We start from the raw sequence: 12208 nt of genomic DNA on the forward strand, positions 1-12208 counted from the left end.
TTATAGCGACACTGAGTCGATGCGTGTACGCATATGGAAGCCATTATTTTTATGTCTACTGCGATATTCAGAATTTTTTAACCAAATAGCCGAAATATCTGCTATTTGGTATTTTTATTAATTAATTAGTAATCAATTAATTAGTAATTAATTAATTAGTAATTCATTAATTAGTAATATTTTAATATAATAGTAATTTTATTAATAAGTAAACATGTCCTCCGCATTTTCAGCAACACCATCCACTCCAGCACTTCTTTTATGTCGTTTTAGAAAGGTTGCTGTGTTATTATTATTTTTATTCCTACATAATTATGTATTTACATTGTTTATTGGTTTATGCTTGGCGTACGCATACGACTTCTTCTATACAAAAAGTTCCCTGACACTACCGTAATTTCATACAGAATTCTAACTTGTTTGGAAATGTTTTATAGTTAAAAGTCGCTCAAGTAGTTTCGGAGTTTTCAATGGAAACAAACAAATGTTTTCTGTATGTAGGTAATATTTATATACCAATATATTATAAATCAGAGGGTTAATTTAATCTCTAGATAGTTAATTAAAAATCGATATTCAATCAAGTCGCTTAAGTTCCGTCAAGCAAGGGAGTGAACGAAACGTTCAACGAGTTTCCTAAACGTTCCTGGGCAACAAGACTAACCTAAACTAACCATTTACAATAAAGCAAAACACTGAATATCTCAGGTCTCAGTTCTTCATGATCACACCTTTAATAACATTAACAAATGAAATAATCATGGCGGAGTCTTGTTTTACATTGTTAATCAACACGTTGGCTTTCGGTCCGACAGATAGTTAAACGTTTTCGACGCATTATTTAAATAAAAATATTTGCGACTTGGTTGAATATCGACATTTAATTAACTGTCTAGAGATTCAATTAATTCTCTGATTTAACTACTTTACTGCGTCATATACACGAAGGACGCGCCTGATTTTATTTTGTAACTTTCCACGACGTGTTTTGCCAAATTGTCGCATTGTGACAATCATTTTAAATTACATCCACTGAATTTATTTCGTTCTCAAACGAAAACAACATGGTGACTGTTGTTATTTTATACAAGTAATGAAATAACAATATCAATTATACATTTGTCAACATATGTTTACCTTAGTTTATATTTATACGTTTATAAAATATGTTCGTGACAGCGTGCGATAGAAAGAATTACTATCGGTTACGCGGCAAACAGAAAAGTGAATGAAATACCAAAAAAATGATGATAAGCAACATGCCCTACAACTTAAATGGAGATGGGCAGGGCATGTAGCCCGCATCCCGCCTTAGGCGATTGTTAAGTGGGTATGAACAACCGCGAGCCCAAAAAACTCTTTCGCAGTAAGCAGTCGTGACGGTAGGAGATTTCCAGAAGTAAAAAAAAGTACACGTAGCCCGTTGTACAGATGACAGGCTGCATGGAAAGGGTTGCTGGAGAAATTTGGATGAAGATGGAAAAAAATAATTATTTCTTTAAAACTAGAAACGTTCTGAAATAACAAGTTATGCATAAGAAAAATATATATTATTCTTAACTGTATTTAATAAAATTATTTGAGAACGTTTACTTTATAGTAATAATAAACTGTGTTCAATTGAGGCCAATGTGAAATAGTTTACCAGGCTTGATTCATTCAATCCCGAACGGATAAAGAACTAAACAGTTACCAAACATAATTCAAATTTGATACAAAGTTTGGTTCCTTCGGCAGTGTACCTTCATCACTTAATTATTTATAAAAGCTCTATATGCGGCCCTGAAAAGGGCGTTTTCTTGTAGTAATAATATTAATATCTTAATGTTGGAAGTATTTCCCCGCTGTATAACGATAATTATTCGTTGAGCGGGAAAAGCAACAACTCTGCGGTCACTGGTATTATCTATCAGGCGCAAACTTTTATAAAATACAATAATTTAAAATTAAATTGTAATAATACAAATTCCTTACTCTAGTTTTTATGTATAGGACCCCATGATAGAGTATATGCCTCGTCCTTGACTGGGCTTGCGCCACATATATTTTTTTAACAGACAAAAGTCCATATGGTTATTATCGTCTTAGTTACAATATTAATATATATTATAGTAGTGGATTTAAAGTTTATTCAATCAAAAAATTAAAAACCCATGCAGCACAATGCAATGTCCCAGGTAAGGGCAATGTCATCCTTGCCCCTATTACCGCCAGCATGTTGCTAGGGCAGAGACACAGTGCGCCTGCGCAACGTGGTGTTAAAACAGTCCACACCTGCACAACCAAACATAGTAGACGCACTGAAATAGCAAGAGAACCCCATCAACATCGCCTCGCCAATTCGATGAATGCGCTCACGAATCGGGTGCCAGATATAGCAACATCAGAAGGAGTGAAGAGGGGTGGGGCACTGGTTTTCGGTCTTAGAGAAGATCGGAGCAGGATTCCCCGCTATTCCGCAATATCAGCCCCTATAGCTCTTGTGACATCACGATGGGCAGCCTATTAGGGTAAGACAGGGGTGGGGGCCTACTCCTCGTCATACGTCAGTCCGGCCGGCTAAATAAGGCTACTCGGAGGTGAGCAAAGGCGTTTCTCCCGCCATCTCTCCACCAGAAACCAGGTGCCCTGTAATTATATTATTAAATATGGCATAGAGATAAATTGAGAAAAAGAAATCTACTCGTGTCATCTATTTGTAATTAATGAAAAATTATAAACGAGAGACAAAAATAATTCGTGGCGTCAAGAAATTATTTCAACCGAAGCTTAACTTTGTTATCATTGGAATATTCTTGTCTGTGACTATCAATCAGACATTTCGATTTTGACAGCTGTATTGGAATAATGTAAATAAATAATTGTAAATTTCGTGTTTAAAATGGAATTTTGTAATGGGTAATGCTTTAGTAAGTAAATCATTTCTATAACAGTAACTTCATCATTTCATACTTTCGATTTTACGGGAAACTTTTCTGTTTCGTACATAAAAACGGTTATTTATTCGCTCACTTACCGCAATCACTAAGTTAAAGCAACATTACATCATAAATCTTTAGATAAACAAACTTTACGACTTGTAATATAGCTGGCGACACAACAAACAACCCTAAAAAGGCATGAAAAATTGCAATGTCGGATGGTCTTGCAGGAAAGTATGAAGTCTACGGCTAAAATTACTTCGACAATACTTGAAACGCCATTCATTACTCGTGTTTATCTGCTCCTCCACTGGGGTGGACATCGGCCAGTATGAGCAGGGCCCTGCTGGCGGTGTCATTGATAGCCTGCTGATGCAGGAAGGGTATAGCCCTTATAGTGGAGACAAGAAGCGACGGGCAAATTTTCGACTTTAGCCAGGTGTGGTCTCCGGCCGAGTTTCCCTTCGCTATAGTCGCTCGCTAAAACCCGGGCTGAGCTGTCAAGGCCTTCAGGGGGCTTCAGGGCAGTCAGTGGTTAGACGGGTCCCTCACCTGTTCACCATCCATCCTCTACAATATATTAAAAGTATTAATACTGTTTTTCTTATAGCCAGGAAATGCCCACCCACGTTCTGGTGGACAGGGACAAAGCCCGTTTGGACAGTCTCCATTCGGGCAGGGGCAGAGTCCATTTGGGCAGGGTCAGGGTCCATTTGGGCAGGGGCAGAGTCCATTTGGGCAGGGGCAGAGTCCATTTGGGCAGGGGCAGACTCCATTCGGACAGGGACAGACTCCATTTGGACAAGGACAGACTCCATTCGGGCAGGGGCAGACTCCATTTGGGCAGGGGCAGACTCCATTTGGGCAGGGGCAGACTCCATTTGGGCAGGATCAGACTCCATTTGGCTCACCAGATATAAGACAGCAAGCGCCTTTAGGGCAAGGTAGGAAAACTAAACTGGTACCGTATTTGTCACTCATCGTATCTTTAAACACGAATTGAATTACGGTTTTTATAAAATTTACTGGCGTTAGCGTACAACTCTCAACCCTGAGGCCGTTGCTTCGATGCCCGGACAATATACATTATATATGCGCATTTAACTGTGAACGGTGAAAGAAAACATCGTGAGGAAACCGGCTTGCCTTTAACCCAAAAAGTTGACGGTATTTGACAGGCACAGGAGGCTTATCATCTACTTGCCTATTAGATTGATAAATTATCGCGAAACAGATACAAAAATCGGAGTCCCAGAACGGAAAAGGTTCTAATGCCATATTTAAAAAAAAATACCATTCTGTATATTTAATTTCACCCGGGAATTGAATCTATTATCATTTATTAAAGGATTTACCAAACAAGCAGTAAATTACTTAATAGAATTTATTAGATGTAACACTAAGCAGTGGCGTAACTGTACCATCTGGGGCCCGTGGCAATGTCTTTTGGATGGGGCCCTATCAGTAAAAATCGTAACGGTGTACTCGGTATAATTTTAATAAACTTCGAGGTTTTCACACACAATTACACGTTGTATATGCCCCACTAGTACCACAATAATAAATCCTCTCTTGGGCAAGAGGAAATCGTCTGTAGCCTCCACGCCTAGCCCAATAATTGCATTGCGTATTACATTCATCCATAGAGCATAATATCTCAATGCATTCGCAATTCGCTAGCTTTTCAGTGAAGTTATACATTTACAATGAAATAAAAAAAAAAATTAAGGAAGCAGTTTAAAAAATCGTCTTAAACATGCACCATGTACCACAGAATAATTATCTGACATATGAATTTACAAAAATACATACTTTGTTATTTTTATTCATAATTCTTCGATAATGTTCGAGCGCAAAATAATCTTTTAATAACCTTTCCTGATATTCGTGTTATTATTGTTATTGTATAATATGTAGTTTTTTTTTATATCTGTCGCATTAATAATCGATCGTACAGTGAAGGAAGACATCGTGAGTCAACCGGCCTGGTCGGGTACAAAACTGTGTTCACTTGGCTTAGGCTTGTATGCAAGAGAACTTATACCAGGATTGTACTTGGGTCATTTAAGTGCTTTAAATAATAGAGGCTTTTATTTTTACTCTATATAAACCACACGCGTACAGCAATAAAATATGAAATGTTAATTGCAATGTAACAGTTGTAACAGTGCCTGTATCTGTATGATTTCTCCGGGCGTAACTCAGATGTTTTAGGAAAACGATTGTAAAACTGAGATAGCTTGCGTTAGTAAAATGTACAGCCTTTCTCGTACAAGGATCGTTAATTAAGAAATATACACAATTACCAAAAATAATAATAACACTTAATTTATTTATTCTTTACTAGTAAACTTACAGCTAACATACACATTATAAAACAAAACACTTAGTCAATACAGAAAGCCAAAACAGATTACATAGATTAACAATATATATGTAACAGAAAACAAGTAAGAACATTTACGGACAAAATATATTTAAAAAAAAAATTAAACTAAAGAAAACTGAAATTTGAAACGGCAAATAATAATTAATATTTTAAATTACTGTTTAAACAAAATCAGAGTCTTCTTTAAAAACTTCCTCACATTTAAATAATTCTTTCGTGTATTAATTTACTTCCTGAGACATACATTTCAACTCTTAATACTACTACTACTCTACCTAATTTATTTTTCTCGTGCAGATCCACAAGGACAAGTCACCGGTCCACAAAGCAATCCTGCAAATGTGTCTCCACCGCCATATGGTCAACAAGGGCTGGTAAGCCATGATATATACTATAAATTAATCAATTAAATTCCGCAACTCCGGTGGGTACCAATTCAACTGAGAATTGATCTGCTCAGCTCAGCCTATCTCCTTTACCTTCTATAATCTATTCTTTACAATCATAAAACTATAATCTTAAAAATGAATTCAAATTCCTATGTGTTACGCTCCTTCAATAGATGCTTATTCGAAATTCAATCTTACGGCTTCGTAGGCAATTGGTTTAGGATCTCCGCCATTTTGTTGTAGAATAGGCTGCCCGACTCCATACGATTGGTATCCCTAACATCTTCTAAAACTATTTTACATAAACATTTCTTAACCATGTCCTACCCTGCGCAATCGTGACTTTTGTAATTTATGTATTTATTATACTTTTGTATTGCATCGCAATTCTTGAATCTTAGATTGAACTTTAGATAAAGGTTCTATAATTTAAGAAGTTCCTCCTCGCCTCGCTGTAATGACGTCATAGTGGTGTAACTGCATAAAAAAATCAAGTAATCTTTAAAGTAATCTTTCTTATATGAACCTTTATCAATAAGGGGGTTAAATTTAGGTATATTTTTTGGTAACAGTTCTATAACCATAGGTTAATAAAACAAATATAATTTTAGTTTATTTTTTAATAAAATGACAAAATAAAAAAATTCTTTTTCACATTCCACGCCGGTGCCAAGTTGATTTCTGTGTGTACCATTGTCACTACACAAAGACTGAAAGTAAAGTGTCTCACGGTCTTCATTACGCTGAGTATGCACTATTTTGACACTGTGTAACCACTTAGGTATACATAAAATAAATTTAAATGTTGCACTTTTTTAGTTTTATCGATAAAAATATCAGGAAAAACATTAATTAAATGTGTTTTCAAGGCACAACATTTTCTTCGTTTGCGTATTTTAGCGCGGTTTCTGTATATCCAGATATTTCCGCAATAAAGAACTTTTTCACATTTTATATGACAATATTTTACTGGACCGCCTTTATGATTCCATTTAACACCATAGCATATTATGCTATAATATGTTCTAATAATATTGTCTTTTATAAAAATAACTTTTACACATTTAAAGAAAACACTTTTTCAACGTTCAGTCACCGTGACCACGCACGCTGTAAAGCAAGCGTAAACGTCGGAGAAAAAATAATTAAAATAATTATAAGTTTATAATAATACATAACTTCAATCCGTTGAAAAAGTGTTTTCTTTAAATGTTCTAATAAAAAAAAACTACGTGTAAACTCTATGTATCGTCCATCGATTAAACGACGAACGATTAAAGCGTCGAATTCAATTGGCTTTGGTTGGTTTAGCTTGTCTTCCATACAATGATACACTACATAGCATTACACCTACTCATTAACGACAACAATCGAGTAATAAAGTACTTTTTAAGTTGCTAGAATTAGTAGAAACTGCGCAGCTGTGTACGATCTTTTGTCGCTCTATTATCATAGCCCGCAATAAACTTGACTGTCGACATCATGCATACGAACTTTCTAAGAAATTAGTTCTTTCGTTTAAAAATTGGGATTGTTTTCAGGTGTAGACTGTCGTTGACCATAAGTAGGAGTCGTGGATTATCTATACTTTTCATTTTAAAGGAATAAGAAAGTTGAAATATTATTTTGTGTTAGCAACACTGTAGCTTAGCTGTAAAATGAAAATAAAAGCTTTTTAAGTCAATAATTTAATTGTCTTCTAGCAATACCCACCGAGCTATCAACAAGCACCACCTGGTTACCCATATCCTGTGCAGGGACAGCACGGATATCCAGGGGGACCGGGATATCCACCTCAAGGTTACCCCGGGCATCCTGGACATGGATCGGGATATCCAGGTATCTCGCTCAGTTAGAGTTGCGAATCGCTTATAGATTTATGACATACAGGAGTCGTACTCAGCGCTGTCTTATAAATTAAGCGCAATGTCGCCCCAATTAATAAATGTATTGATATATTTTACAACAATCTTCCTAATATTAATACATAGCTTCAATCCGTTCAAAAAGTGTTTTTCTTAATGTGTAAAAGCTATGTTAACAAAAGACAATCTTCCTACTTACCATAATTTTGTGCATGTGTTTAACCATATCGTGTTGGTTTAACGTACGATGTATAAATAAAATAAACGAGCCAGTTATAGTTATACGAGTTGTAAAAGGGTAAAAAGTATGTTAAATGTTACACGCGGCGTTTGTTTCCTTTTTGTCTTCTTGGCTGGACACATTTTTACATGAAATCTGACCTTAACTGGACGTAAACCTTGATTAATTATATATTAAAACCTTCCTTGGAAATCAGATTATATTTTGATGGAAATTATATAAAAATCTGTTCAATAGTTTTTGAGTAAACTGCATCCGCACGAGTAACCCGCAAACACGAGTCATACTATCAGTAATTGGAAAAGATTCCGTTCTAAAAAAATAAACAATTACCTTAGGAATGAGACTATCTATTAGTAAAAACTATATAAATCCGTTTGGTAATAATTGAGGAAAATGCGTTCATATCATAGGCATTTGCACCGGGAACTTTCTCATTTATCATTCTAGATATAGCTAATACCATAAATTTAAAAAGTAAGAATCATAGTATTTTACTGTATTGTGTTAGTCAACAGGTTAGTTACATTGTCACACATATATCCGGAACGCTCTTTAAGCGTTAATACAACTACTACGAAAAATTAGTTTATATTATTCTATCGCATAAGTTATTTAGCATTAGGGATGTATTAAATATTAAGATAAGTCTAACATCGACCACCGTGTATAAAACACTTGTATTTTTAATTAATTAAAAAAGTTCTTTTTTTAAATCTATTCAATACAAAAACAAATAATTGTGACTGTCTAATGATAAACAAATAATTTCCAATAAAATAATATTGCACGTATAAATTGAGACGTAAGCTCAAACTGCATGATGTGCAAATTTGATTGAAATCGGTTAAGTAGTTTCATAGCGGACAAGCACCGTGACTCGTAATCTTAATATATATTAATCTCCTGTCACGATGTTGGTCCGCGATGGACTCCTCAACTACTTAACCGATTTTAAATTAAATTGGCACACCGTGAGCAGTGGTCCAACTTAAGAGATGGGATAGCTTAGATCTTTAATTATAGTCGCAATTTTATTTTATTGCAAATTATTTGTCTATAATTAATTAACGGAAAGATTCTAACAGATGTCGATACTTTTCGACTGGATTGAGTAAGTAATCAATAGATGGTACTGCTATGGTAAACCGACAAACGTGTCATATAAGCTACAATTCAATATCATGATTACCACGTGTTATTGAGGCTAAAGTATAAACTTTTTTAATTTTTGGTGTTAGCATAGCCAACCACGTGTTACTTAGACCGAAGTGTAAATCAAACTCAAATTATAGTGACGATAATACAGTGAAATTATTCTTTCGTGTCACGGTATTAAGGCTAACTAAAACCATTAAGGAGAAACGAAGTTCCCGGGGGCAGCTAGTTTATAATATATATTAAGATATATATATGTATGTAAAATTAGCATTGGGTTGTGTACGGAAATGCGATGATTACGTATTTTACGGCCGCGTACTGTACTGAGCAATAACTAACGACCTTGTTTACATTGAATAACATCTTTTTTTTTCTTTTTAACTTTATTCATATAGGTAACCAAGTACACTTATGAACGTCAACAGTAAATATGTTAAATTGATCCTACATTTACATTTACTACCAGTTCGCATGTTAAAAGCGTAGAGCGGGCAAAGTCTCCGCCACGATTACAGAATCGCCAAGTTTTGAGTCATACAAGTTGTTTAATACAAAGGATTAGGATCATTTATATAATCGTCAAATTTATAAAAAGCTTTATTGAATAATTAACGGAATATATACTAAAATCATAATATGTTACATTACAAAACCGTGGTTTGTATAAATGTAACCATAAAAGTCTTGTTTAGAATGGCGACAAATGCATGTAAAAGTAGCAAATACCTTAAAGTTCTCTCGCCAAAGACGATGTTTACTGTCTAAGTACAGAACTCGGGGTACAGCTCAGGTCTGGACGTCATGATTAATTTGTTAATAAGAATAATAAATCATTCATTTGCAAAAATGTGGTACATTTTGTTTGATGTTATGACGAAAACAGCGCTCTGATAATAAATAAATGATAAATTTTTAGTTTTTCTGTTTGTTGCGTTTTGTTAATCCGTCTCCTGGTTCTAAGTTCAGCCACATTGGTTCAAGCGTTCTTGAGTTATAATTATTGTAACTAAAACGAATTTCATATATTTATTTATATACATAAAATATATATCTCGATATAGACATTATCACGCTCTACAACTTACTCAGCGTTCGTAAGAAACATTTTTATTCGACCGTTTCTCTCTGTGTGTTTTGACCTCTCTCAGGTCGTGTTAATATATAGTTTTATTCTTAAATAATGTTGCCTTATATTGGTAAAATAATTTTCAAAATCGGTTTAGTATATCCAAAGATTACCTCCTATATGCTCACAATCATTAAAATAAGTAACAAGTGGCGCTACAACCTTTTTAGGTCTGGTCTGGTCTAACCTCAAATTTCTATAACTGTTTTATGATTATTTTTCGAGTGATCAGCCTGAACAACGCTCGACTTTTTGGGTCTAAGGCAAGCGGTTTCCTCGCGATGTATTCTTCACAGTCCAAGCGAATGTTAAATGTGCACATAGAGAACCTACGACCTCAGTGATGTCGCACGCTGAAGCCTCTAGGCGAACCTCTTCATAATTGTATAGATTTATTTTACTACGGAAAATAGTACGTTCATAGTTCTTTCATTCTTCCACAGCAGCACCACCCACCCCTGGTATCGCAGATATGGCATGCTGTGCATCATGCATGGCTTGTCTCAGCTGTCTCCTCTGTTCGTGCTGTCAGGTACAGTTTACAGACTTCTAAAAAAAGCTTGTTTAATAGGTATATTCACAAATGTCTAGGAAACTAAAATAATGTCTATTTAGGAAACAATCCAAGTTTCAGTTGTTAGTAAGTTTCCACGAATTTCTGTATAATAAGATTTTTGTTCTTAATGGACAGGTAGGTGATTTGTCTAAGACTCGCCGTATATTTTAGGTCTAATGCCGTAATTCACATTTTCGAAGGGATAAAATAAAAATATGTTGGACACCATTCGCTCCATCTAGGGGATCACAAGACATTAAGTATGGAATGTAAGCTTCAATTGAACTTATCTGTGACACTCTTTTGTCAAGTCATTCATTTGCATGCAAATTTTAAAGTGAAAACGACAACTTGTATGCACAATATTCAAGTCCGATAATTTGCAAGTTTCAAGCGCAAGGTACGGTAACGGACTTTTGGTTTAAAAATAATTTATTTAAACAAACACAGTGACAGCACTTAATTAAGAACAAAACATTAAACGAATTAATATTTATTTCTTATCGTATTTTTACAATAAATTTACTTACTAAGTAATGGTCGTTGCTGACGCACGGCCTACGTTTGGTTTCGTGCAAAGCATATATCTATAGGGTTGGTACTCTTAACTCGTGCGCTTGTCTATAGAGGAAGGTGTGCAGCTTGGAAAAATGAGTGCTAAGTGGGATATAGAGAGAACAACATTTATATGTGAAACTTCTATGCGACTTCCAACAAGGTTGAGTTAAACGTTTAACGTTCCGGGGAAGGGGGAATAGAAAGATGAAAAAGATTATTTTCGTCATTAATTTCCACATTTCAAAGTTTCACTTCTTCCGCGCGGAGGGACTCCACGCACAATTTGTTTAAATATTTTATTTTGATCACGTCTTCTACTCATGATAAACACTTTACAAGGCGAACTAAATTGTATGCTACTAAAACTTTGTAAGCAAGCTGCAAGTTGGACAAAATCGTGTTTCCAATTCAAATCATTTGCACACAAGTGTGACGTCATACTTTCATGGAAGTATAGATACCGGCAAACATCTTGAACAAATGTCGTTGCATGAGCAGAAGCGATTTTTAGGTATCACGTCGGGAGAGTGATTTGTCGATCACGTGATTGGTAAATCAGTTGACGTTTGTCTCCCGCGCTGTGTACGATGCGCTAACTTTCCCCCACTCCCTTGTTTAATTTTCAAGAAGTTTGCCGGTATTTGCATAATGGAAACGCGGTTTAACATATTTGGCTTTTAGAAATGAACGAGGCGTGTTTGCACCGCCTGTCAGAGTAGCAGTTTTTTAAGCACCTAAAAGAAAATGTAAATTTTTCAGAATCTGATGGGGGGTGGAATGGGTCACGGTGGTGACCATTATAACGATGAAAATTCAGGAGAAGAACACGCTGATGTGGAGCCACCAGATATAGCTCATGATAATGACAGATAAGACAGAAATTCAAGACTAAAATTATTGTTTTTTATTTTTTTATTGTGTATTTGAAAAGTATTTTCTTAATCTTTGGCATTTTCTTTACTCGACTGACGGCCATATTGTTGACGCTCAGTTGCGACGCAT

General features: G+C 35.2%; 1 protein-coding gene across 2 annotated transcripts; it reads left to right on the forward strand.

Moving 5' to 3' along the window:
* Positions 1–2815: 2815 nt before the first annotated feature.
* On the forward strand, positions 2816–12148 carry LOC123718102 (glutenin, high molecular weight subunit DY10-like). 2 transcript variants are annotated; one of them, XR_006754923.1, is made up of 7 exons: positions 2816–2909; positions 3532–3865; positions 5608–5684; positions 7403–7538; positions 10536–10624; positions 10820–10917; positions 11966–12148. XR_006754923.1 is itself a non-coding variant. In XM_045674485.1 (6 exons), the coding sequence occupies exons 1-6, from the start codon at positions 2895–2897 to the stop codon at positions 12077–12079; spliced, it is 765 nt and encodes a 254-aa protein (XP_045530441.1). In that variant the 5' UTR covers positions 2816–2894; the 3' UTR covers positions 12080–12148. The 2 variants fall into 2 exon arrangements, 1 of the variants encoding a protein (XP_045530441.1); XM_045674485.1 differs by lacking the exon at positions 10820–10917.
* Positions 12149–12208: the final 60 nt, after the last annotated feature.

Source organism: Pieris brassicae, chromosome 14 (genome assembly GCF_905147105.1).
Source record: "Pieris brassicae chromosome 14, ilPieBrab1.1, whole genome shotgun sequence".
In the NCBI taxonomy this organism is placed as follows: Eukaryota; Metazoa; Arthropoda; class Insecta; order Lepidoptera; family Pieridae; genus Pieris; species Pieris brassicae.

Coding starts and splice junctions, on each gene's coding strand:
- LOC123718102 (XM_045674485.1), top strand. Junction 7,539..10,535: donor ACATGGATCGGGATATCCAG/GTATCTCGCTCA, acceptor ATTCTTCCACAG/CAGCACCACCCACCCCTGGT. Junction 10,625..11,965: donor TCCTCTGTTCGTGCTGTCAG/GTACAGTTTACA, acceptor TAAATTTTTCAG/AATCTGATGGGGGGTGGAAT.